Source organism: Setaria italica, chromosome II (genome assembly GCF_000263155.2).
Source record: "Setaria italica strain Yugu1 chromosome II, Setaria_italica_v2.0, whole genome shotgun sequence".
Lineage (NCBI taxonomy): Eukaryota > Viridiplantae > Streptophyta > Magnoliopsida > Poales > Poaceae > Setaria > Setaria italica.
In genome coordinates, this window is record NC_028451.1 from 27,932,951 (window position 1) to 27,960,434 (window position 27,484).

General features: G+C 45.3%; 4 protein-coding genes across 5 annotated transcripts; 3 read left to right on the forward strand and 1 right to left on the reverse strand.

The window, feature by feature from the left end:
• The first annotated feature begins 11,253 nt into the window (after positions 1–11,253).
• Positions 11,254–13,995, forward strand: LOC106804102 (ubiquitin). Its single transcript, XM_014804760.2, has 3 exons — positions 11,254–11,428; positions 12,474–12,760; positions 13,592–13,995. Exons 1-3 carry the CDS (start codon positions 11,326–11,328, stop codon positions 13,628–13,630), a joined length of 429 nt encoding a protein of 142 aa, XP_014660246.1. The 5' UTR covers positions 11,254–11,325; the 3' UTR covers positions 13,631–13,995.
• Positions 13,996–15,313: 1,318 nt separating this feature from the next.
• Positions 15,314–16,578, forward strand: LOC101776011 (ubiquitin). Of its 2 annotated transcripts, XM_004956587.3 has the most exons (3): positions 15,314–15,471; positions 16,005–16,218; positions 16,321–16,578. In XM_004956587.3, exons 1-3 carry the CDS (start codon positions 15,369–15,371, stop codon positions 16,451–16,453), a joined length of 450 nt encoding a protein of 149 aa, XP_004956644.1. In that variant the 5' UTR covers positions 15,314–15,368; the 3' UTR covers positions 16,454–16,578. The 2 variants fall into 2 exon arrangements, with proteins under 2 accessions (XP_004956644.1, XP_004956643.1); XM_004956586.3 differs by having other exon boundaries at positions 16,005–16,578.
• Positions 16,579–18,959: 2,381 nt separating this feature from the next.
• LOC101768628 (syntaxin-71) lies at positions 18,960–20,765 on the forward strand. Its single transcript, XM_012843658.2, has 8 exons — positions 18,960–19,091; positions 19,217–19,342; positions 19,425–19,606; positions 20,086–20,164; positions 20,271–20,285; positions 20,383–20,445; positions 20,550–20,626; positions 20,750–20,765. Exons 1-8 carry the CDS (start codon positions 18,960–18,962, stop codon positions 20,763–20,765), a joined length of 690 nt encoding a protein of 229 aa, XP_012699112.2.
• A 269-nt stretch (positions 20,766–21,034) lies between these two features.
• On the reverse strand, positions 21,035–25,014 carry LOC101775605 (probable protein arginine N-methyltransferase 1). The gene is made up of 9 exons (XM_004956585.3): positions 24,701–25,014; positions 23,515–23,525; positions 23,245–23,400; positions 22,557–22,620; positions 22,329–22,471; positions 22,112–22,199; positions 21,848–21,963; positions 21,604–21,754; positions 21,035–21,512 (listed from the first exon to the last, which is right to left on the reverse strand). The coding sequence occupies exons 1-9, from the start codon at positions 24,921–24,923 to the stop codon at positions 21,307–21,309; spliced, it is 1,158 nt and encodes a 385-aa protein (XP_004956642.1). The 5' UTR covers positions 24,924–25,014; the 3' UTR covers positions 21,035–21,306.
• Positions 25,015–27,484: the final 2,470 nt, after the last annotated feature.

Genomic DNA, 27,484 nt, shown 5'->3' on the forward strand with positions numbered 1-27,484 from the left:
ATCAGGAATAATGGGTATTACTGGCCGACGATCCTCGAAGATTGCTTCAAATATTATAAGGGATGCCAGGATTGTCAGAAATTCGGGAATGTCCAACGTGCACCCGCGTCGGCCATGAATCCCATTATCAAACCATGGCCGTTCAGAAGATGGGGAATAGACCTCATCGGCCAAATTTATCCTCCATCAAGCAAAGGGCACAAATTCATTCTGGTGGCCACCGATTATTTCACCAAATGGGTGGAAGCAATTCCGTTAAGGGCCGTAACATCGGCTGCCATGGTCGACTTCGTAAGGGACCATATCGTCTACCGATTCGGCATTCCCCAGACTATCACAACCGATCAAGGGACAATGTTCACATCAGGAGAATTCGAGGAGTTCACGGCCGATATGGGAATCAAATTGTTAAACTCCTCTCCATATTATGCCCAAGCTAACGGCCAAGCCGAATCCTCCAACAAAGGGATAATAAAGTTAATCAAGAGGAAGATAGAGGAGCAGCCGAAAAAGTGGCATCTATGTTTGACTAAAGCCCTATGGGCATACAGGATGGCTTGCCATGGGTCCACCAAGTTGTCCCCTTATCAGTTGGTGTACGATCACGATGCAGTACTACCATGGGAAGTGAGGGCAGGGTCGAGACGCACTTCGCTCCAGGACCAGTTGACGGCCGACGACTACTCCTCACTCATGAAAAGGGAGCTTGATGACTTGGCTGGCCAACGATTGAGAGCTTTGATAAGCATCGAGGAAAACAAGAAGAAAGTGGCCAGGTGGTATGATAAGAAGGTCAAAGTCAAACAATTCTCTCCAGGGGACCTGGTTTGGAAGTTAGTGTTGCCGATTGGGTCGAAAGATCCTAAATTCGGAAAGTGGTCCCCTACATGGGAAGGGCCGTATAAAATCGGCAGGTGTGCTCCAGGAAACGCTTATATTCTGGAAACAATCGAAGGAGAAGAGTTTACTAGGGCTCTGAACGGTGAAAAGGTACTACCCTAGTATATAGGTCGGAGCATAAAGGATCGACCACGATAAACAGTACACAGCCGATGCAAAGAGATTCGTCTAGAGAAAACATGTAATTATCCAAATCGGCCGATGTATTCATTCGGTACGGACGGTGGGTTACACGGCCGACAAGGTGCAAGTCGCCCTTAGAACAAAAAATAATTAACCACGCTTCTTCTTATGCTCTCTCTCAGCCCGACCTAGTTCTATCAGAAGACGGATGTACTCTTTTTCTATCTCTTTCATCGCAGCTTCCGTTTCGACTTGACGGGGGAGAGGGTGGCTCCGGTCCATTGCCGGGCGTGATGTTCCTGCTGCTGCATCTTCAAGGGCGACTTGTTGAGGAAGCAGATGACTTCTGTCGGCTTGAGGTTGCCGGCGAGCGTTGCCGTCCAGAAAATCCCAGATCCGTTGGATGTCAGCAGGGACATGCTCTTGGAGTTCGTCACGATGAGCCCTGATTAAGTCCTTGTCCTCTTGCGACAACGGTTCATCGGAGTGCATGAGTTCGATGGCTCGTTCGAGTTCAGGGCTAAGGCGCCGTGGCTGTAGAAAATGACGATCAAAAAAGGTGATTCCTTTCAGAAAATCTAAACTGAGAAAAAGGGTGAAGGCAAAACTTTCACCTGGTTAACAGAGGAAGAGGAAGAGGATGAAGAAGGCATGACTGAAAGGCGCACCAACGAAAGCAGGTTGGGAAGATGAAGCCGAGTTAGACTGGTACTCTCGGAGCGGGGGCCTAGGCCGGTATTTATAAGAAAGGGAGGCGTAGATGTTTGGTAAGACGCGTCCCATCGGAAGTGAAAAAGTAATAAATAAAGGGTGCGCCGCAAAGGATGGTCAAAAGGGGCATTAAATGTCTGTACAAGAACTGCCAGTACTTTTACAGACCACCCAGAAGGGCATCGATAGCCGTAATCGCTCGGCGCCGGATCTGATCGGCAGAGTCCAGGACGCGTTGGTCATCTTCTGCCGATCCGGAGCCTTCTGACGCATTGCGGTGGAGTTTGAGGGCTTCGTGAGCTAGGTGCTGCCTCTCCCGCTTCAGATTGGCGATGATAGAGGGGAGTTCCTGGAGCCTCTTCTCTTCGGCGTTTATTGCCTTGGTCACCTGCTCCATCTCCTTGGCTAGTTCCGCCCTTCGGCGTTTGAGGCGATCTATCGTGCCAACGATCCCCGGGCGAGAGTCCTCCAGAAAATGAATCCGTTGATGCACCTCTTGAGCTTGACACTTGTATGAATCTTTTTCTTCACGAGTCTTGGTCAACTTGGCGCGATCGGCCATGTGGCGCAGGGCCCTAAAGACCGGAATCCTCATTGACTCGATATATGCGGCTGGCGCCAAGGCCTCTTCTGCTTCTTCTGGTACTCGCCCGCTGACGTCACCAAAAAGTTGCCGAATCGGCGACGCGTCTTCTACCAGTTGGCCGATGTCCTCTTGAAGAAGGGATCGGATGCTTGCGAGTTTAGCACGGACGTCATCAGGAACAGAGCTCAATGTGACCTGGCGAGAGGCGACTTCCTCGTCATCAGAGAGTGCGACCGCAAACGAGAAAAGGCTGTTGTTGGGAGTATCTTGTTCTTGGGAAATAACAAGACAAGAAGAGGGACAAGTTAGCCGATGATGGTAGCAAATCGGCCAAGTAAGGAGAAGAAGTCTCTTACCTCCTTAAAATGAATTTCTTCGAGTTGCGGTCGGGAGGCTGTTATCCTCGATTCAGGGGCTGGTTCCATTGATTCGTCATGAGTAGAAGACTCCACCGTGATCGGTGCTGTGCTCGGGCCGGCTTCCTGAAAGATGACCGACTGGGTTGCTGCCGATTGTTGCAAATCCACAGGAGGGATTTGTGCAGTCTAAAATAAAGATGAGTCAGTATGAGGATGGCAATCGACAGGATAAGACAACAAGTTTACCTGCATAGCTTCCACCAGTAACGATGCAGCGGCCGCTCCAGCTTGCGTGATGACTTGAGTTTCCACTTCCCCAGCAGCTGGAAGGGGCAATGCGGCCAAAGTTTCTGCCGATGTGATCATAGGAGGGTCGACCGATTCTATACGAGTCTGTACTCGGCGACTGGTCTTCTTGGTAACCTTCTTCCGCGCCTGCTTCGATCGGCCGGTGATCACATCCACGGAAGGGGCATCATAGCCGATAAGAGGGAAAATGGTGTAGGGGTGATGATCCTCTATCGGCCGACCACTCCGACTGTGTGTTGGGGGAACACGATTTTCAGACTGGAATAACAGCAAGATGTTAGTATACATATTTAAATGCATCAGTAAAAGAATGAAGATCGGTTATGGGAAAATACCTCGGCGTTCGGATCGATGTTGGCTAGATCCAAGAGGTTGCAGTACATTGATGCGGAGGCGCAGAACAGGTACTGTTTCCATTCGGCCCACCATAACTTGAATTGTTGGACAGCAAAGGGAGCTACTATCCAGTCATTCAGATCTATGGTGCTAGAGTCTGGTATCCGATCTCGCAGCCGACTGTAGTCAAGGCCCTTGGTGAGCTCATCTCTGAACTTTGCTCGGGCAATGAAGTATGCCTGAATCGGCAGTTGTCCCATGCCGAATTGTCGCGCTGCAACAGAAGGGTTGTAGAATTCATACGTGGGGGCATCTTTTCCTGAGAAGAAGTTGGCCGGTAAGATCCCTAGTTTAATTAACTCATCTGTGAGATCTTCATTGAATCGGCCGGTGGTTAAGTCGAAACAAGGAGGGAGCTCGAAGATTGAGTCATCTCTCCAATAAGGGAACCAGACGGTTACATCTTCATTGAAGCCATTGTAGAAGCACCGAAAGTATTCGGCCACCTTGGCCGCAGAATACGAGCAACCAGTGAAGGCCGATGCCGCTTCGCCAAAGGACATACACCGGCGTCGGACAGTGAGGTTCTCTTCTGATTCAACGCTGGGGAAAGTCATATTTTCCACTCGCTGCTGAGAAATCTTACTCATATACAAGTTCAGCCACAAGTTAACAAACCACCAGGGCCCACCTGGATTTCCAATCGGCTCCCCTTGGGATAGTTTGATACCGATTTGATGAAGCATGTGGTAAACTGCTCCCAGTAAGTGCTTTCCGAGAGGAACCGAAGTCCCTATTGATAGTGCTTCAGCCAGAGCTTGGGTATTGGTAGATGGACCGGCTGCTCTCCTATAGAAGAAGTGCTTCTCTAGCCACATCATCAGGAAGGCCGTATACTCTCTGTTCTCAACAGATCCGACCCTTTTGTTGCATCTAATGAAGCCCTTCCACCCGCCGATTCCCCTTGTGTCCAGCCGATGTGATGTTGCGGCTATAAGGCGGAAAGGAGTGTCCGGGGAAGTGATGTCCAGGCCGGTCAGCAAGACAACATCGGCCAATGTGGGGTCATGGGTCCGTGTCCAAACAAGAATGCATTGAGAGCATCAGACCAAAAGTAAGAAGCTGCCATCACTAACGGTTCATTCCGTTCCATTTGGGACAAGGATAGGTCGATGCATTGGCCAATTTTGAGCTCGTCCCATTGGAGCTTCTTGGAGGCGGCTATCCGCTGGTACCACTCCCTCCAACAAGGGGTTTCGTTCGGCCAAGACCTGAAGGTACCCGACCATTGATCTAGGTCCATGGTTGATTGTTTGAAGGGGATCCTATGGGTTTCCAAGTTGATCAAGTCGGTAGGATCTGGGTTCCCCATGGGCCCGAGGCAAATAAGGCCAAGGCTTTCTGAGAGGCGAATGGTGATGCGATGCCTAACTGCCTAAAAAGGAAAAGGGGGTGCGAGGGTAAGAAATAGATCTAAGATAAATGCACTACTGATAAGGGAAGGTTTCGGTAATAACCTCCGGAATGAAGCTCCTCGTAATCGGCGGGGTCGCCGGTGCAGCCGCAGATGATGAGCCGCTAATGAGATCTCGGATGAGGCTTCAGCTTTCGCCGATGGAGCTCCTTCTTCCGTCAATGGAGTCGCCGTTGTCGCTACTGGAATCTCCACCGAGGGCGCCATTTCTAGAGCTTCGCGCGTTTGCGAGGTGCCTGAAGGTGCCGCCATTGGAGAAGTAGGAGAGAATGCGAAGAGAAGGAGGCGCTGGAGATTTGGAGGATTGAGGAAAGTGTTGAAGGAAGAAGAAAGCCTGTGCGCTGGAGAAGAAGGACGTGAGCTCGTAAGGAGTACGGGATGTGCTGATATTTAAAGAAGGTCTGAGAAGGGGTAAAAGTGGAATTTTTACCGTGCCGGCGTTTCAAGTTTTTCGGGAGTAGTGGTTGTCGTGGGCGCCCGTTTCGAAAAGATTGCAATCATCAGGTTGGAGACCGCGAAACGGAAGGATGTTTTCGTGGCGTCTGTTTCGGGTGTGAAGTTAAAAAGAATTTTGAAGTAAAGGCTATGTTTTACTCCGAAACTGGGGGGCATGTGTTGACGCCAGATTTTGACACGTGTAAAATCGGCGTTGGGAGAAGAAAAGGTCGGAAGATGCGGCGAGATACAAGGGCGACGATTGGAAATCGACCGATTGCTGCTACAGTCAAGGATCGGCCATTTGATGCTTCAGTCGAGGATCGGCCAATTGATCCTTGGAGTTCTGCCTCGCCCGACCCCTAAGGCTTGGGATCGGACGCGCCCGACCCTCCAAGGGAGGATCTCCACCTTGCCCGACCCCTAAGGCTTGGGATCGGATGCGCCCGACCCTCCAAGGGAGGATCTCCGCCTCGCCCGACCCCTGAGGCTTAGGGTCGGACGCGCCCGACCCCTCCAAAGGAGGATCTCCGCCTCGCCCGACCCCTGAGGCTTGGGGTCGAACGCGCCCGACCCCTCCAAAGGAGGATCTCCGCCTCGTCCGACCCTGGTGCCCGGGGTCGGGATGGGTTTGAGCCCTTGACGTGTGGGTCCTGATCGGTTACCTCCTTGCTAAAGAGGTGATTGGGCCGATGTGGGCTTAAAAAGGATTATGAAGATGAAAGAGGAGGTTAGCCCATGAAGCGCGTAAAGATAGTACGAATCATACTTGTAAATATTTGTTTTCTGTTTAGATTTGGGGATAGAGTTCTAGTCAGATAAGAAGTTTTTCTGTTTAAAGTTAGAGATAGAGTTCTAGGTGGATTAGAAGTTGTTTGTACTGGGCTATAAATAGCCACCCTTATGGGTCTGTAAAATAACAATCAACTCAATACAACAAACTACTTTTTCCTCGTACTTACTTTCAAGCAGGCGACTTCGCCAACATTTTTTTTCTTTTTCACGAGTTCGTACGGCTTGGTGGGGCTGCATCAACTTGACCTCCAGCTGATCTTGTAAGTTCCGTTTATCGAGTAATTTCTAAGCTTTAACTTCGAGCGCATCGCTGTCGTTTCGTTTAGATTTCTTCACTAGTTATCGATATTCACTAGAATTCTAGGTTTTACCTATTGTTCTAGTTTTATCACCAATTATCCAGCTTGGAATTAGAACCTTCAGCTTTATTATATCTTGTTACTTAATTTACCGCTTTTTTCACATAGCCAATCGGATCTGTTCCTAGTGTTGCTACCTTAACGTTGTTTAGATTGCTCTAGTAGTTTTCTTTGCAAACGTTACCTGGTAATCGGTTGCCTCATAGCCGATTTCCTTCATTATCGCAAATCGGCCGATTCGCTGATAAGCTTTCCTAAGATTGGAACTCTAGCCGATCGCAACCCCTGGGAACTGATACATTTATTTCCTTGCCAATCAACAGGTCAGATTGGCTGGCACGCCGCGCGAACCGCACCAGGGCGACTCACTCGAACAGGAGCGAAGCAGATTCTCCCGGGTCGTGTGTCCGACGCTGGGAATTCGATCAGTGATTTCTAGCGCCAACAGCTACATAATGTATGCATCTCTTTTTACAGGTCAAGCTTCGGCGACGACGCTCCAGGACATTAAGTGTACCTCCAAAGGCACAGCTAGTTCCCAAACTCGGGGGCTAAGTGTCAATTACTACTCGGAATGTCTCCAATGGCTAAATTAGCTTCCAGGCTCGGGGGCTAAGCACCAATAACTACTCGATGTGGCTTACGCAGCTCACCTAGCGCATAAGCTCAAGGGCTAGATGCCGCAAAACTACTCGGATGATGGCTTGCATGAAGATTCAAGATCCTTGAATTGATTCTTCAATCAATCCAAGGCTTGGGGGCTGATAAGCTACACCCAACAATTAACTTTTTTTCAAGATAAATGAAGAAGCTTCAAGATTTTATTGACCCTCAGCCTGATTCTACGATTCAACCTAAGGCTCGAAGGCTACTTCATATGGAGTGCGACTTTCGCTGTCCTCCATATATGAAGATTACATAATCAAGATGATCAAAGGCTTTGAGCACACCATAGCCTCATGGTAGCTTTGAGAAACTTTGAAGATTTAGCTAGATAAAGTACTCGAACAGCATCAAAATTACTCGGTGAGGATCTCAAAACTACTCGAAGACTGCTGCATTCGACTATGAAGCGCTCGGGGACTTGTCGGAGATAGATCCCCAGTACCCGCAAGGAAGGAAGAAGACGGACTCCTACTAGGATTCCCCTGTAATTCTAGTAGGACTCATACCATGTAATCCTACGAGAACTTCTCCTTGTAACCAACTAGTTGTCCCGTCCCCTGGAGTATATAAAGGATGGTAGGGGTACCTAGATTGGCAAAGATAACAAAGGACCAAATCCTCATACCTCAACACTCAAGCGCAGGGCGCAATATACAACACCCCAAATAGGACGTAGGGTATTACGCTATTTTAGTGGCCCGAACCTGTATAAATATGTGTCTTGTGTCCTCGCTTTTACCTTCAAGTTCTAGGTCCGGCGATTCCTCACCAACCAATCTACTACCTCGGGTACCCCCTTGGTATGTTGCCGGTATAAAATATCGACAACTGGATCCACTGGATTTTGTCTGACTCTGGAAGATTTTCCAAGTTGGCGAACACAGCCCCCAGGTTGGCCTAGGGTGTAGTGAAGATGTTATGGCCGGCCTCCTCAAGGTTGGCTAGTAGATTGCGGGCATGTACAGGGCGTCTGCATCTGTCCCGAGCGCCGTCCTGGTTGGCGTTGTCGCGGTCGTTGCGCAGTGGTTGGTGCTGGTCGCCTGCTACCTCTACGATAGCAACAGGTTGCTGCTAGGCGTTGGCTTGCTCCTGTTGGCGTCGTGCCGCATGATTCTAGTTCCTGGCGTTATGGCCCTCATCCTGAGATTCCATTTCGCCATCCTGAGGTGGCTCATCAGTGGAGACCATGAAGGCTTCGCAATCTAGTGTGGAGGAGTTGCTCTCATTGTCGCTTCCATAGGGATTTGGCATCAGGACGATGCGGGATACCTAGAATTCACCACAGTCCGAAAACTAGGCGGGTTTAGGTGGGTCTCCAGATTGGATCTGGAAAGTTTGGTCGAGTTTGGCGGAGTACACGGCAGCTGAGTTCTGCAGACCAAAGGGGATGCGGAACGGACCCTGCGCCGATCTTGTTGAGCGTAGCGCCACCTCAGTCAGATCTATACACTCAGCAATAGTGCTACTGATGCGATCTAGCCCCGCGATCAAGTCGGAGGGCATGGGTGGGCGGGCGATAGCAAGTAGATTTGGAACCCTCTCAGAGAGAGAGAGAGAGAGAGAGAGAGAGAGATCACCGACCTGCTGGGCAAGCGGCGTGACGATCCTTGGGTGGAGAGCTTGTCCCACCAGAGCAGATCCGACAGAAGCCGAGCTGGCGGTGGATGCCGAGTCGACGAAAGACGTCGAGTCAATGGAAGAAGGGGTCAGATCGGAATCCCCCGGCATTGTCCCGAAACGAATCTGGATCGGTTGGCAAGGAAGTCCTTCATGCTCTTAGGAAAAATAACGCCGGACTGGGATGCCATCGAGGTACCTAGGAGGATCTCACAATCCCCCCTATCTGGCATGCCAACTGTCGGATTTATAAGTCCGGCAGTCCACCAGGGAATTACTCAAGTGGTTGATTTGTAGGTAAGGGCAATTGCGAAACCAAGAACTCAAAAGTGATCGTGAGAACACGAAGGGAGACAAGGATTTTAGACAGGTTCGGACCTCCGGAGAGTAATATCCTACGTCATGTATTTTGGTGGATTGTATTGCTTAATGGTTCGATTGCCTTCGGGAAGCTCTCTTGACCGCCTTATATAGGCTGACGACCTAGAGTTACAAGTTAGTTTGAATCTAATCTACTCGGCAATTACATGGAAGGCAATTACGATATCTGGGCAGATTTGAACTGTCTCGTTGCCTTGACGTGTACTCCAAGTTACTTCATGTCCTCGGCCCGCACGTCCTGTTCAAGTGGGCCCACTTGTCAGGTCTGACCAGTATCCTGGTCGGTAGGGACCCATGGGGTACCCATATCCCTCAGAAACAATCAAGTGCAACACATATGTAGTTTTAGATGCATAGTTTAATTTGTAAATTAGGTTTGAATATTTGGAGAAAAGGAATTATGTTATATTTAAATAATTTTTTAAAAAAGTCCATATTTTTAATTGCTCTAGAAAGCAGGATGTTACAGCTTGCCTTGATCAATCATCATGGTTGTCTACATGCTATATATGGTTGCTTACTAGTAATAACCAGTACTCTCTTCATCCCAAATTATAAGTTATTTTAGCTTTTCTAGATTCATAGCTTTTACTATGCATTTAGACATAGTGTATATCTAAGAGCATTATAATATCTATGAATCTAGAAAAGTTAAAACAAGCTATAATTTGGTATGGAGGGAGTACTTCTTTCATTTCATATTGTGGGTCGTTTTAGCTTTTATAGATACATAGTTTTTCCTATGTATCTAAATATAATGTATATCTAGATGCATAGCAAAAGCTATAGATCTAGAAAAGCTAAAATGGCCTACAATTTAGAATAGAGGGAGTACTACTTAAATATATGTAATGAAAATTGTATCATCAAACATAGCATATGCAATTCTATGTATCATGAAAGAATATAACTTATCTGAATATTAGTGTGATATTCTCATAGAATCAAGTTAGAGCAACTTTGCCTAGTTGTGTCCCTCTCCTCTGCTACCCCCCACCCATTAGCTTTCCTATCACCCACTACAGCCTCCATTCCTACCCTAAAAAGGAAATGAAAATAAAACCTTTTGCCATTGTGGTTTCCTTACCGCCAGTACCACTAAGGTACTCTCAACCACTCACAGCTAATGGTATCGTCGACCGCCAGCTTGACCTCCTACCGAGGAATTAAGGTTCAAGGGAGATTTCGGAAAACCCCAACATCCATAACTCCAATTGTCCACTTTGCCTCATCTCCAAGGTCATCTTTGTCGAGAAAGGGGTTGCACGTTGTGTTCATCTTCAAAGAACTTAGGTTAGGTTTCTTGCAGCGGAGTCTATCAACCCAGATTTGAGTCGGTAGTTAAACATGGATGCTCATATTTTCTTAGATTTATTATAAGAATAAAAGGTGTTGTTCTTTAAGTGGTAAGCGGTGTGCATTTCGATAGCGAGATCCCGGTGTGACTTTGTAATCTTAAAAAGTGCTCATATTGATATGTGTGTGTATTATTAATAGGGTAAGTGTCCCGTATGTGTAAGCATATGTGTTCTACAAATGTTGTATAGAAACTAAGTGATAAGACTTTCGTAGTACCTACTGTGCCTTCGTTTGGGGTAATTGGTGAAAGAGAATGTAAGTTTATAATGACAATAATTTAGAAATCTTTTTGTTTGATTGGAGTCCTACCAATTACTTATCATGGGAGGTCTAGGAATTGTGGTTTAAGTTTAAGATCAATACATCTCGTCAATTTCCCGTTACCAAACATACCAACCAAACGGAACAACTCTTCTTTATTCCCATCAAAAAAAAAACAAGCAAGGGACTAGCGCTACAGGTCTAACTCCCATGCATTTTTATCTCAATCAACTCCCAACTCTAGTTGCATGCTCATCCTCATCGCTTGTCAAACTTATCTCCTTTTTTCTTAAGACAAAATTTACATTCAATTCTCACTTGAAAAGAACTACTACTTTCCAAAACGACCTATGGGTCGTATTTTCAGACGAACGGCCCAGCCCAGCCCGGCACGAGGCAGGTCTTGAACCCGCTTCGTGTCTGCGCGAGCCCATTGGACCGAGAGTAGGATAGGATTCCAGCCAAGCGGCCCAGGGCAGTGTGGGCAAGGCGGTTCTGGTTTCGTAGCGGCCGCGTCAAGCCCCCCCTGTCCTGGCTATAAAGCCGCACCACGTCCGCGGCGCCACACACAGGCAACTCCGCCACCCCACCCCACCCCACCCACTCCCTCAAAAACCCCATTCCTCCGGCGAGCAATCCCCGAGCTCCGGCGAGATGCAGATCTTCGTGAAGACGTTGACGGGGAAGACGGTGACGCTGGAGGTCGAGAGCAGCGACACCATCGCCAACGTCAAGGCCAAGATCCAGGACAAGGAAGGTACGTGTGTGTTCTCCGGCCACCTTTTCCTTCGTCCGCGCGCCGCCCGGCCGCCCGGCGGCCGGCGGCGTTGCTTCTTCCGCGTGCACACTGAGACCCTTCGTCGGCCACCAGTAGATCCGTAGATAGCACAAAGGCGCTTCTTTTAGCCTCCCGGTCGGTGGTTTAGCCATGCGTGTGCCCAAGCAGGCAGGACGCAAGAAATCTCTCCCCGCTTTCGTGTGATTTCAGTGCGGGGCGGGTTGTCCTGCAGCCGCTTGTTCGCTGAACAGAGCAAATCGACCGGTGATGCCTGGGTTGTGCCGCCTGATTGCCTGAACGAAAAAAGTGCTCCTTTCTTGGACAAGGGGAGAAGGGGATTGGGGTTTTGATGGGTTTAGCTGTTCTTGTGTTTCTTGCGATCGATTTCGGATCCGGCGCGAGGGGCCGAGGGCAGTGCTGGATTTGATTCCTCGATGTGATTCTTGAGCTCGATTCAGCAGATTACTGTCTCGGTTCTTGTCAGCGAGCTTAAAGGTGCTTCCTTTGGTCTCCGTTCTTTGGGGTTGGGGGGTTTTTTCTGAATCAAGGACTGCGTTCTTGGTGTGTCGGCGTGTCGCCATGAACATCTAGGTAGGAGATGCTAAAAATAGTGCAAATGTGCCTCCTCCTTGTCGTGTTTGATTCTTGTGGCCCGAGGCAGAGAGCATCCGTCGATTTGGGGGATTGGTCGATCGCATCAGGCTGAAAGTAGAAAAAAGAGTTCTTTCTTTTCTAATAAGGACTCCGGAGGGGAGGGAATATGATTTGGATGATCTTCTTCTGGCGTTTCTTGATGGTGATCAGGGCTGGATTTGGCTTCTCACTGTGTTTTCTTGAACTGAATTTGAGCAGACCCCTTCCCCTGTTCTGCACTTGGATGCATCTGTTCAGTTTGTTCGGTCGAATCGCTACAAATTCTGTAGTAACCTGCATTGAAAATTATGCCGTGCATCTGCAATGAATCTCTTTGGTTTCTGATTGTCTGTTTGTTAACAGCCTGTGTTTGCCTGACTGTGTTTTGCAGGCATCCCCCCGGACCAGCAGCGGCTCATCTTCGCCGGGAAGCAGCTGGAGGATGAGCGCACCCTGGCAGACTACAACATCCAGAAGGAGTCGACGCTGCACCTGGTGCTCCGCCTCCGCGGTGGCGGCCAGGGCAAGGGCGGCAGCTACCCCAACAAAATCGACCCCAACCTCCTCCAGCTCGCGCTCAAGTACCGGCAGCACAAAATGATCTGCCGCCAGTGCTACGCACGCAACTCCATCAGGGCCGAGAACTGCCGCAAGAAGAAGTGCGGACACAGCAGCGAGGTGAAATTTTGTTCTGTTCTCAGTTCATCTGGTTTATTTTTTTCTCATCAATATCCCAAGTAGCCTCTGTCTCTGTGCACGTAGGCTATCACCTTCATGTGTTCCATTTTTTTATTATGGCCTCAATTAGTAGGCTAAACATTATCCATGTTCATGCTTAAGTCGTCGTATATAATATAACCCGTGCAGCACTCATGTTCTCTTTTGATTTTATCTTTTGTCTAGCTAGTTAGATTTGTATTGTGGTATACCTGCTGAGCTGAATTATATGTCCTCCCATCCTGGAACAGTTTGTACATTAAGTGTGTAGTCATAGGCTTGGCTTCAGTTGCTAGTATCTGATAACAATCTAGTGAAATTAATACATGTTTATTCTTTGCTCAGATGTATTATTTTTCAAACATTCATGTTCAATTTCAGGAGGAAAAAAAAGGCCCTGTCCTTGTTTTCCCCTGTCATGAAACTATCTGAATATATGTCATCGTTCATGTTCAGATGTCACATTTGACCCATGTTCTTCATTCCAGTAATCATGGTAGCATAGCCTATGATTGCTTGGCCTTTGTCATGAATAATTATGCTTGTTTCAGATGTCTTATAAGTTGACATCACATTGCTAATTCACCTACTTAGCTTTCTAACAGTTTAGAAGTACTGAATGTTCTACTTCAGCTGATGTTTGTTCACTGTATATAGTATGCTAAATCTAAATCTTATTTGAATCCTTGAACAGTTCTTACATTCAGTTACAGACAGCTGACCACAAGCTGTTTTATCGATACATTTTCTTCACTCTGATGTGATGTATTGTTCTTCAACATTCCTTTTCAGCTGAGGAAGAAGAAAAAGATGGTACCCAAGAAGGAGTGAAGCAACATCAAAGAGCGAGAGAAACGAAGATCAATCCATGTTATGCATCAGTTGAACCAACTATCTGTCTATCTTAGCACTTTATCCATGTCAGAGACCATACTAGAGTCGTGGGAACTCGGAATTTAATTTTCCTCATGTTATGCATCAGTTGAACCAACTATCTGTCTATCTTAGCACTTTATCCATGTCAGAGACCATACTAGAGTTGTGGGAACTCGGAATTTAATTTTCCTCCTAGTTTAAATATCCTGCTGGAGTACTCATCTTATGCAGAGCAGCGGTATGCAGCTTCAGAAACTGCTTGCCAAAGTTCCTGCCTGTTGTTGAAACTTAATGCTAGTGGTTAACATGGGCGGCGTGAATCTTATTTGTCTGAAATGAGCTTATATGTTTTATGCTTTCTGATGTTACCTGGATATGTTTATTCCAGATTCATTGCTGATTAAGACCCTGTTTGGAAACGGGTGTTAAAGTTAACACTTTTTAACACTTTCCTAACACTTGTGTTAAAACTTGTGTTAAAAGTGGGGGTGTTAAAGTTTAACACCCCATTTTTTTCATAAATACATGGAGGGGGTGTTAAAACTTGGCTCCACTTTTCACAGGTTACCCCTTCTCTCTCCTCCCTCTCTCTCCGCTGGCCATAAATGAGGGGATAATGGAGTCATTTCCCACCAAAGGTGTTAAAGTTTAACACATCATCCAAACACCCCAATATGTTAAACTTTAGCACTCTATTTGAGAGTGTTAAAACTTTAACACTTGTTAAATTTTAACACAGGGTATCCAAACAGGTTCTAATGGTCTTCTCTTACAAAGTACGATCACACACGCAGACGTACAAGCTCATCAGTCATCACACACCACCGCCTCGATCCAACCTAACACAAAATGTACCTAAATAAGTTGTAATGATACTAGATGTAGATGTAGGTAGAAAGTTTAATCAAATAGTGAAATTATTGTGTATGCATACCAGAAGAAAGGATACGACCAATGCTTATGTGCTTTATACATGGTTGATTTTGCTACAGTTTGCGTTTTATAAGGACATGAGACAAATCAGGAAGCGTGCTTTCAAGTCAGTAGGAAACTCAAAGGCACTTCAATGGCATTGTACAAGTTGTTTCATGTTAATCGGCATGTCGTTGTAGCTGTAGATTTTTTTGTTATGATTCTCAATCAGAAATCAGATAAGAGATGACTTGCTTTATTTCGATTTTGTTGATAATCAACGCATTTAAGTTACAAGATTTGTGTGATATTGTGAATGCCATCTTTCTTCTAATATTACCAAGGAGAACTTAGTTCCACATATGGGAGAATTTAGTTTACTTGGAAGTCTGTCAAATTGGAAATGGATATGGTGAAAAATACTGCTCCACTTTTCTACCACTGACACAATAACACTGCATTTGTTCAAGTTTTTATTCCAGAGAATTTGAAGAGTAATGAATTTATTTTCGCTGTAATGCTGCTTCTTAGTAAGTGATTGTCAAATGGGGTATCTATATTTTTAAGAAAAAAAATGTCAATTGTTTTCACTATGAACATGAAGAATCATGGGCCGGGAGCCCATTTACCACCGCGCTACCGGGCCGAGCCTGTCCGATCCACAGCCCTGTCTGGCCGCACCAGAGGCAGCTCCGCCACTCCACCCCACCCAGCAGCACCCACCCACTCACTCCCCACAAAACCCCATTCCTGCGGCGAGCAATCCCCGAGCTCCGGCGAGATGCAGATCTTCGTGAAGACGCTGACGGGGAAGACGGCGACGCTGGAGGTCGAGAGCAGCGACAACGTCGCCAACGTCAAGGCGAAGATCCAGGTCAAGGAAGGTTATTGCGTGCGGGCGGGCGCGTCCCCCCACCTCCTTCGCCATCGTCTGCTGCTTCTCACCGGCGGGTGAACGGCGAGATTCTCTGTTTGTTTCTTCCTCTTCTCATCGCGCCCCTGTTCTGGCCGTGGCGAGCTTGAAGGCGCTTCCTTTTGGCTGCGGTTTGGTTTAATCGCCACCATGCGCGTTGTGTAGTTTGATCAGTGGGAGCATTGTATACTGGGTGCTCGATTCTTAAAGTGTTTGATGGCCCTGCTCCGAAACAGAGCAGATCGACCTGTGTGGGGCATAAAAAAAAGGCACCTTTTTTGGATCCCGGGAGAATGGGAGAGGGTTTTGTGTGGTCTTTGTTCTAGTGTTTCTTGTGATCGAGCTGTATCTTGGATGAATTCGACGAGCACATAGTTTGGATTTGTCTTCCATTTGTGCTTCGTCAAAATTCCTGTTTCGGAATTGGTCCCATCATCTACCATTCCCTAAAAAAAATTTCTGTTTTTGGTGACCATCTCTGATTTGTTTGATTGTATTTTGCAGGCATCCCTCCGGACCATCAGCGGCTCATCTTCGCCGGGAAGCAGCTGGAGGACGGGCGCACCCTGGCCGACTACAGCATCCGGAAGGAGTCGACGCTGCACCTGGTGCTCCGCCTCAACAGCGGCGGAAAGGGCGGCAGCTACCCCATGAACGTCGAGCCCAACATCCTCCAGCTCGCGCTCAAGTACCGCCAGCGCAAGATGATCTGCCGCGAGTGCGACGAATCCCACAACTTGCCATCTCAAATCTTCAGTATCGGTTGCTATCGATCGCTCACCGTGCCTTCTGCTATATCGTCCGGATGGATGCCGTGCAGGTGCTACGCGCGCAATCCCGTCAGGGCCAACAACTGCCTCAAGAAGAAGTGCGACCACTGCAATGAGTTGAAGGCAGTGTCACCCTTTCATGTTCAGCATTGTTGTATGATAGTCGACGTTGGTGGCTATTAGTTACCCCCTCCGTTCCAAATTAAGTCATTTCAATTTTATTGGAGAGTCAAAACATCTCAAGTTTGACCAAATTTATACAACAAAGTACTAATATTCATGATACCAAATAAGTACCATTAGTTTCGTCATTAAATATATTTTCATAGTATATCTATTCGGTGCCATAAATCTTTGTGATCCTTTCTATAATTTTGGTCAAACATAAAATAGTTTGACTCTCCAAAAAAGTTAGAATGAGTTATAATTTGGAATGGAGGGAGTAGTAAATTACTGGTATTTCCTGTTTCGGTTTGATGTTTTGAGTTATGACTGCTTTAGATTATTTTATTAAGTCAATTTTCCTTATTTTGATTGGTGTTGTGCATACTTCTGCTTCTCTGAATCATGAATCCTGCCCCCAAGGACAAGTTGTGCTTGTGCAACAAATATGTCCATCTGAATTTCAGTTACTAGCAGCTGATAACATTCAAGAAAATAAAAGTGGATATTAGTTTAGTGTTTGATCTCGTGTAATATATGTAACAATATTCCTTTTCAGTTGAGAGCAAAGAAAAATATTGCCTTGTTTTACCCGGTCCTCATAGTGGTACTGGTACATACGCAGTGAATGGTTGCTCATGATCTTAACTCTGCACTGCTGATATATTAATTTTTCATGTTCTTGACTTTGGTCATCGATCATATCGTTGCCCATGATATCTTGGCCTTTGCCGTGAATATATTTATGATGATGCTTGTTCCAGATTTCTCATAGGTTAGCATCACTGTGATACATCTAGGTTGTTTTGTACTAGTTCAGTATTCAGATGTTGTGATACTGTCACACTTTTAAATTTTCGGTTCTCTGATGCAGATTTTTGCATAGTACACTAAATGATCTTTCCATTCTAGAGCTGTTTTACATCAACCTTGCATACAATTGCTGGCACCTCATGCACCTTTTTCCGGCAGCAGCGGCCCGGCTCCGGCGGCGCGTGCGGCCGGTGCGTGTTGACCGGCTGCGGCGGCGACTGCAGGCGGTGCAGGGTGTGGTCCGGCGGCGACGGCACCCACAGCTAGCGTGCAGCGTCACCCAACGACTGCGGCGGCCAATCACAGCAGCGGCATCGCAGCCTGCCTCAGCGGTGGGTAGGTGCCGGCGTCTGTTCGATCTGACGCGGCGGGCGGGCTTCATGGTGCCGGCGTCTCGTCAATCTATGCAGCGGTGTGTCGATGGCGCCGTGGTGGCGTGTGCCAACAGCGGTTTGCTCGGGCGTATGCCAGCATCGTCATGGTGGCGTCGTTGGTTGTGGTCGTGCGGAGGCTCACCGGCAGTCCAGCAGCACCATGGTGGTGGGGCTGGTAGCGCCGGCCGTCTCTTTACACCGCGGTGACGATGCGGGTGTAAACCTATCCCTCCTTGAGATGGCATCGATGGCGTAATTGGCGTCATGTCCTTCCTGGAGGCGACGTCAGGCATCTCTAGCGTGGACTTTGGCTTCTGTCCGGGGCTAAAGACAAGGGTGTCGGTCTTCCCTGTCGGATATGGTGGGTGAAAACCCAACCCAGTTTGAGCTGGCATCGATGACGTCTTCCGCATCATGACCTTCTTGAAGGCGATGTTAGGCAATTTCGGCAAGGAGTCTTTTCTTTCTTTTCCTTTCTTTCTCTTTTCCTTTTCTTTAAAAAAAAGAGAGAGGATCCAGTCCGTGGCGTTGGTTGTGGGGTGGCTCGTGTCGACGTCCCAATCCGACCGGGCAGAGTTCGTGGAGGCTCAAGTCGATGTCCCAATCTGACCGAGCAGTGTTCGTGGAGGTTTGGGTCGATGTCCCAATCCGATTGGGCAGAGTTTTTATTGAGGCTCGTGCTGATGTCCCAATCCGACCGGGCGGAGTTTTCATTGAGGCTCGTACCGGCTGAAGTCGTGCAGTTGAGTTGAGTTTGAGTAGTGCGTTGGCGTGGTACGGCACCGGTTGATGTCCCAATATAACCGGTACCCAGTCTAGACTTATTTTTCTTTCCCAGTCTAAACTTATTTTTCTTTTATCTTCTCCTGCATCATCAAGCAAACGATATGTGCACAGATTTTTGTGTTTTTTACTCGTGAATTTGGTTCATGTAAACTCTTCTCCTGCATCAGCAAGCACCCACCAATTGGCTTTCCTATGGGCACCCTTTCTCCTCATCCATCTTGGTGGACAATCTTTGCAGATCGTCTTTGAGCTGGAGCTTCTAATGCCTTGCTGTCGATGCTGACTTGCTCGTCGCAGGAATGACCTCTGGCAGGAGTGATCGAGCTTCAGGGAAACCCGAGAGTATCTAAAATTGGGGAAGGGGATGAGCAAACGTTGTTGATTAACAGAAAACCCGAGAGTTTCGCGGGTAACTAACGAACTCAACGGCCAGCCAGACATCTTCAGCCATCATCTCGCGGCCTGACGAGGCGCACCTCTTCCTCCTGCGCTCCGGCGTATTCGCTGTCCGAACTGACCGTCGGTTATCGTCGCGGGGAGGGAGAAAAATTAAGATGAGCATGATCGACGTGCTGACCCGGGTGGACGCCATCTGCAAGAAGTGCGAGCGGTACGACGCCGACAAGCACTGCGGCGACGGCGACCCCTTCTCGCGCCTCTACGCGGCCGTCGACGCCGCCATCGAGGTCTTTGTTTTCCAGTGATCTTCTCACGCCCTTGGATGCCATTTCTCTCCTTGGCCTTGGCCTGGCTCCGATTGAAAATGTCACCACTCACGTCTGGTGAATCTTTTTTGGTTTTTTTTTTTCAGAAATCGGCTCGGGCGGCGAAGGAGAAGAACCGGGCGGCGTCGGTGACCATGAACGCCGACGTGCGGCGGACCAAGGCACGGCTCCTGGAGGAGGTGGTCAAGCTTCAGAAGATAGCCGCCAAGAAGGTCGTTACATAATCTACTTAATTTCGAATCGAGATGACAAACTTTTAATTTCGAAGCGAAATGTAACAGATCGTTGATGCAGGTGAAAGGGCTCTCGCCGGAGGAGAAGCCGCTGCGGGCTGATCTTGTTGCCGCACTGCCCCACAGGATCCAGGCCATCCCCGACACCCACGACAGCGGCGCAACGGACCAGGACGCCGCCTGGAGTGCTCGGCCGGGGATCAAGTTCGATGATTCTTCAGGTTTCCTTTCCTTTTCTCTCCTGTAAACACCTGTGCTATCGATAGATAGGTCCATAAGAACACGTGAATTTCACTGGAATTCCCCAAAAAACAATTCTATTTCTGTCTGAACAAGGGGAATTTCAAAGCCCCATTCTCTGGCTATGCAGAGTCCTTGTCACTGAACTTCCAAGTTTTCTGTAGCAGTAACCACTGGGCAACATCTCATTCTTCATCTTAGTGAATCGACAGCGCAATTCATCTTGTTAGCATGCGGATTTGGTTGTGCAAACAAGTTCAAACTGACATCGTTCATCGTTTCCGGATCCAAATTCAGCTGAAAAATTATAAGAGGGGTACTTTCAGACAAGCGAGGCATCAGAGCAGTTCCGAAGAGAATACGAGATGCGGCGAATCAGACAGGCAGGTTTTCTCAACATGGAAATCTTCTGACACCAATGCATTTCACGCTAACGTCATATCGCTCTGTTCTCTTCATCTAAATAAATAACCTGCGAGCAGTAATGTGCAGGATGAAGGGCTGGACTTCATATCTGAAGGTCTGGACACACTGAAGAATCTGGCTGAGGACATGAACGAGGTTTTGTTCGCAAACTCGAGCTGCTTTATGCATGCGTGTTGCGATCCATAGTTTCTCTGGTTGCATTGCATCGAGTTACCTCTCATTGTTCATGTACTTTCTGCAGGAACTGGATAGGCAGGTTAGCTTCTACAACCTGCACAGCTAATTTGTGAATGGTTGGAAGTGTTATCCTCTTGTGAATGGTTGAAGTTGAACTATGTGCATGATCTCTGCAGGTGGATAAAGCTAATTTGGAGATCAGGAGGACTAATGTCAGGCTAAAACAAACTGTCAACCAGGCGACTAGCTGATATTCTTGAATTCTTGAACTGTTCTGTAGTGTTATAAACTTTTCCATATTGTGCTTAGCTTTGCTGACACATCTAGGTTCTGCTTTGCGCAGTTTCGATCGACTAGGAACTTCACAATTGACATCATCTTGATATGCATCATTCTTGGTATTGCAACATACCTCTACAAGTAAGAAGTCCATTTTCCTATTGTTTTGAAAGAAAAAAAAATCATATTTATTGATCACTTAAAACATTCTTTGGTGTTGTCATCTTATCTGGTTCAATCTGCGTGTTTCAATTTCTGATGCAGCATTCTCTCCCAGTGAACCTTCACAACATGGTGACATTAGCATCTCCTGTGCATAAATGATATGCCCTGAAACTTTACTGTTGAGAAATCCTTGGTTAATGTAAATTATGTATACTGTTGTGGAGGAAAGGACCTGATCATATTCCAGGAAATAAAATGGCGATATAGTTTTTTTTAACCAAGGCTGTAAGACACCTCCAACTAGGCTGTAAGCAGATAGTGATCATAAAGTTGAAATAATGAGCACAAAACGGGGCAAGGACTATCTGAATATTTCAAACACAATAAAGTGCAAAAGCAATCTTTAGATGGATATAAGTCAACAACCGCCAACATCTGCCAATATCCTTGGGCAAAGACATACTAAAAGTTTTGCACTACAGCAACTCACATCTGCGGGCCAGTTTAATCTACTCTCTACCTTCGATAGATTCCAAAGAATCTAACTGATGCATACTTAATACATGACCATGAGATAAGGCATCACTTCTGCCAAAGGATACTCAGTTAAACAAAATTTAGGGGACCCTGGGGCATCTCTCGTTTGCTCATTTTGGTCACCGCATCTTGTAGAACTGTGTTCTTGATACCTGACATCTATGCCCATTTAGCATGTACTTGAGCTTAATGTCGATGTCCCGGGGATTCTTTTTATTGGGTGTAACCGTCATGCTACCCGTCAGGGTTTCCCCCTCGCAGATTGTTATTACATCCTCAAGGTAAAGAACAGTTTGCTTCCAGTGAGTGGCTTTTGATCTTGGGCCTGCAAGGAGTTAATTTGAAAATGAGTTTGTGCTCGCCAAACTGCTCGAATTAAGAACACTAAACACTGTAAGAATGAGAAGAGAGCAAACCTGTTGAGAAGCCCATCAGCTTATGGCATTTGGTGAATGACACGTTGAAATATGCAACAAGAGCATGAATATAATCATTCCGCTCTGCAGTAAGCTTGAAGGGCACAGTAAAGGAAGCATCCCCAGGGGTCATTTTGGATATATCCATTGTCTGAAATACATATATACACATAGAGATTTAAGCCCAAATATCACTGAACAAAAATTAGGGAAGCAAATACAGCTTCATTAGTCATGTAAATACCTTCAGTAACTGGCAGTTAGTGACAATCTGATTTGCATCCACTGTATCTACCAGTGGCTCCATCATTGCCTGTTTCTTTATGCAGCTCATATCAAACCCATATACATTATTCCAAACTGCAAAAAGGGATAAAAAAAACCATTAAAGGGATATCCAAAACTCTCATTACTTAATAATAACCCAAATAAAACTTCCTGAAACTAAAGCTTTTTAAAGCTAATATGAAACATGCTTTACAAGTTTTATACATACTGACAAACTTACATTCGATTTTGTCTTCCTTATATTCCGCATCTTCGATTGCAGTAAGATGCAAAGAGGCTTTGTCTGGTAGGACCACTCCATCATCAGCCTACATAATAGTAGCAAAACATAAACTACACACCTCAAAAAGTTCAAAAACTGCCCACAAGGTTACTATGTATGAACCAGACTACTGTGAATAAAAATCTGAACATTTCAATTATAAAGGATCACTTACAAGCCATTTATCACGTGCATACAGGACAGTGTTCAACATATTCTCGAACAGGAGGAAATAACCCATCCACTCCGAGATTATAACATCTACTTTTGGAACAGGAAGCTCTATTTCTTCCACTTTCCCTTTTATTACAGTTATGACTGCACAGAGGAAAATAACGTTAATGGTTCATAGCCAAATAAGCATTATATAAACAGAGGAGTACAATTAAAGGGGGGTATTCACCATCAGAATATCCATTTGTTTTCACAATTTCCTTTGCCATGTCTGCCATCTGGGAACATTCAATCTGTAAAGTAAGAACAGACCAACATATATTAGTAAAAGAAAAGGATTGAAGTTAAAACATTCACATGATATCAAAGTAACAAAAAAATAATAGCTAAGAACAGATGAACTGTATTAGTAAAAGAAAATAATTAAAGTACATTCACAAGATGTCGAGATGACAAAAAAAATTGGCCTAGTCCAGAGTAAAACTAAATAATCCCCTGAATTAAAAACTATATAGAACTTCTCATATCCAAAACTGCACGTTGTTAGTACAGGAAGTCCTCCATTGTAAACAATAAAGATATTTTATATTTATCAAAATGGGCATCTGAATAAAAAGAACAGTTCATATTTGAGAGTTTTTATCTTGACATGAAAGCAATTATTTCATGCTGCTGCAGACATCAGATTAACCAATTTTGTGCTTCTCATGCTTCTAAAATACATTCAAATAGGATATATGACATATATTCAATCACAAATAACAGGTAACTAGGTTAGACTTTAGATTGAATACAAAAGATTTTTTTGGATAATCGAATAAAGAAGATTGAGATGCATCCACTAAAATAGATTATGTCGAATCAATAAGTTACCCTAATATTGAAATGAAAACATGAGCATAAGTCATCCAACTAACCGCATAGACATGTTTAGCTCCTGCTTTTGCACAGAAAAGTGAAAGAATCCCAGTCCCAGCGCCAACATCAAGGACTATCTTGTCCTTGATAAGAAAGCTACTCTGGGTGATAACGTTTTGATATGTTTTTGTCCGAACAATATCTTTTAGCATTTCCTGCAGTCAGTAAAAGAATATCATTGGCTTAAATACCTTTACTCTGAATGTAATGAGAAACCAATTGCTTGTGAAACGATCCACAAAAGTAAGGCTTCTTTTAGAATCACTTACTTCATGAATACCTGCAAAACAAAAAACAGGGGAAACATGAGTACAGTATGACACTTCGTTTAATGGAGAAGCATGGGTACAAAGCAAAAGAGAACCATGAAGGTTAATTTAAAAATGCTATCAGAAATAACTAAACTGTAAAAAAATTGCACATGAGACGGGAAATGTGCTATAAATATCACTCATGCTAAAAGAACAAAAAAATTGTTTTAGAAAGCTTAACCTCAAGGAGACAAGTAGGTGATAAAAAGAAGTTCCAGTAATTCAGTTCTAGTGTTTAATCCTCGAAAAAGATCCAGCAGCAATGACATTTGGTGATGCAAAGCAGCATGAAGTATACAGGAGACAAATAAAAGAAGCTAAAGGACTGCATAAATCCTCAACAACATCCAAAGAACAACCTATTTTCTTTGTTTACCTATGCAACGTTAAACGGACCAGAAAACATCTAAAAATGTGTTGGCAGCCTAATAACAGTGTCAAAGTATCGAGCCACTGAAGATAGGATTATTTTCTTAGACGAATTGAGAAACTGTAAGTACTGAGGGCAAAATTTCACCACAGGTACACGTTAACAACCAAGATTATAAATTCAACCGATGATTATAACTTTAGAAAGGATCAATTTTCAGCCAAGAAACAACTTTAGTCGAATTCCCAACACATAAAAGCAATTATCATCTTCAAGGCACTAAAAGGCAGCATACAGTACAAAACTAACTAAACCCTGAATACAGCGATAATCAAAGCTCTAACATGTGTAGTGAATACCGATCAAAATCTCATTTTTCAACATTTGGTCTGTTATATATGACAAAAAAAATTGTATAACCAAGCTCCAGCTGATGGGGTCACATAAAAATACCACAATGAACACAACAGACGATTTTCAGCTTCACTGGCAGAAGGAAAAAGAATCTAAAATCTTCGCCCAGGCTTATCACAATACAGTAATCAAGCTAAGAGCTCCCGCTTATCACACGCACATCGAATCCACAACCAGAGACCAATCCTTTCCCTCGCACTACAGCCATTTAATGATGCAAACAAGTCTAGCACTTCCTTTGCTCCGTAAATATCTCAAGATTCATTTTTCCCCCAAGGAAGATAATATAAATAGCACCCAAATCTGCGGGAAAATAAATAGCGTCTCAGCGAAATCGAGCGGCGGCGGCGGCGCGCGTACCGAAGTGGGAGTAGGAGTCGAAGTAGTAATCGGCGCTGGTCTTGTCGCTGCCGATCACCTCCTCCTCCGCCTGCTGCTCCTCCCCCTCCGCCGCTTCGGGGCTCTCCTCCACCTCCATCTCCACCCCCTCCGCCTCCTCGTCGGAGTCGAACCTCAGCCTCGACGCCGTCGCCTCCGCAAGGCCGCCGTTGGCGTCGCGGTCGCCGCCCTTGCGCCGATCCATCGATCTCTCTCTCTCCCCCCTGTGTGTCCGGTGGCGCGCCGCAAAGCAGGGGAGGAGGGAAAAGCTAGGGTTTTGCGAGATGGGGACAGGGTTTGGGGAAGTGAGGTTTTATAGCCACGGTGGCGCAAATATCTGCCCGGATTGTAGCTCACAACTCACAAGTCGCTGTTTGCCTAGTTGGAGTTGGAGTGCCACTTCTATACTTGGATACAACATTACAACCATAGCTCTGCAAAGTTCATAGACCACGGGTTTCCTGGTCCGCTTCCAAATGCTCCATCCAATTTTATGTCTTAGGGCCTGTGGCAACCAGGTGTTAAAGTTTAACACCCGTCACATCGGATGTTTGGATGCTAATTAGGAGTATTAAATATAGGCTAATTACAAAACTAATTGCACAGATGGAGTGTAATTCGCGAGACGAATCTATTAAGCCTAATTAGTCCATGATTTGATAATGTGGTGCTACAGTAACCATTTGCTAATGATGGATTAATTAGGCTTAATAGATTCGTCTCGCGAATTAGCACAGGGTTCTGCAATTAGTTTTATAATTAGCTCATATTTAGTTCTTCTAATTAGCGTCCCGACATCCGATGTGACACTGTTAAAGTTTAACACCTCGTATCCAAACAACCTATCGATTTAAAAAATTTGTGCTTTTCAAACAATTCAGAAGTTGACCATCTATATATTTTATTATAATTATTTATTTAGAACGTAAAATATTAGTACAAAGATCCTTCCAATTTGTCAAATACTCACTTCGTTCCAAATTATGGGTTGTTGGCTTTCATAGGTTTATAGATATTATTATGCACATAAATCTAGGTTTATAGATATTATTATGCACCTATAAAAGCCAAACGACCTACAATTTGGAACATATTTGGAACGGATGGAGTAACTTGCATTTCAAATAAGAAGTTTCTATTTCAAAAAAGTAAGAAGTTCTATTTGGATGATTTTTATAATCACCACTTTCTTTTACTTGATTTCACCAATATCCTTGATCCATGTGTATGAAAAAAGTTTATAAAAAATATTTTAGAAAAATGCCCACCATTTAGCTATAAGTTCACATAGAGAAGTAAGTCCTCTTAGAGCAGCCCCATTGCGTTGCACCACAATCATTGGCCTCTGCATTGCCAAGTAGACATCAATCCTCAAATATTGTCTGTCATTCCTATTTCAGGCATTTGTATTAGACGAGAGTATTTGTCGGGATCGAAAATTTGCACCCACAACCATCCTATATGCCGGGTTCAAGCCGATCTCAGGCTTCTTTTTTTTAGAAAAATAAATAAAATAATTGTATGGACGGGCTCATGTTAATCTTATTTTTTTGAGCCTAATTTTCGCTAACCAAGCCCGCCCCAATAATAAGCGTGGGCGGACCAAATCCTAATGGAGTCAAGTCTAAAATGCTTGAGTCTACTATGTAGCAAAAGAAAAAAAAAATCAGGATAGCACGAAAGCTATGGTACCATAAAAGGCACATTTTAAGGTAGTTATTTCACACTCAATATGAGGCTTCGATAGATATTTTAGTTTTTATCGCTTAGAAAAATATTATACTCTATAGACTCTACGTGCTTTAGCAAAATCAGCAATGGTATACTGTCTATGGAAAAGATATAACTAGTTTGTCTAAACATCATATATTTATACACGGAAAAACATGTAGGTTAGGACTACCAACCACGGTAGTACGATTAAGCTAAACTTGTTGCAATGATACTTTTGGTGATGCGTTATACAGCATAACTTTTCTTTTTCAAAGGTGCTAAGAACATAGTTAGAGATGCTCATCTATAAAACTACAGTATAATGAAAGCGTGCCCTGTCGGTGTTTAAACCCGGTAACCTACCGAGGAGATGCCTGAGCTAGTGTTTTGGTTAGTGGGCTTGTCGAGATCAGGAACTCGAAGGTAAACGCAAATACACGATTTAGACAGTTTCGGACTGCTAGATTTCGTAATACCTTACGTCCTATGTGTTGGTTGGATTGAATTGGTTTGGAGGGAGCCCCTGCCTTACCTTATATTGCCGAGGGCAGGATTACAGATTGCTTGGTTATAAGAATACTAGTCGGATACAACTAAAGGAGTTCTACCCTTATTACAACGAGTACTTTCCTAATCCTCGACTAGTCCATGTCAGATGCATCTTGGTGTCTAACTCCATATTTGGGATTGTTCAAACCTTCTGATGGGCCCATAGATGTATGTACAACAAGCCCCCGAGTACTTTTTAGTCGAATGCAGCAGTTTCGAGCACTTTTGTAGACTTCACCGACTAGTTTTGGTGCTCTTCGAGTACTTCATCTGGTTGAATGTTCAAAGGTACCAAAAAACTGCCATGCGGTTAGAATGTGCTCAGGTCTCATTTAACTCAGTCTCATATCCTTCAATTTTGAAGTTTATATGGAAGTGCGACGAAAGTCGCACTCCATATGGAGTAGCCCCCGAGCCTTAGGTTGAATCGAAGAATCAGGCTGAGGATCAGTCTGTAATTTGCATCACTTTACCCTTAAAACCCATAGAAAAAACTTTTTGGTC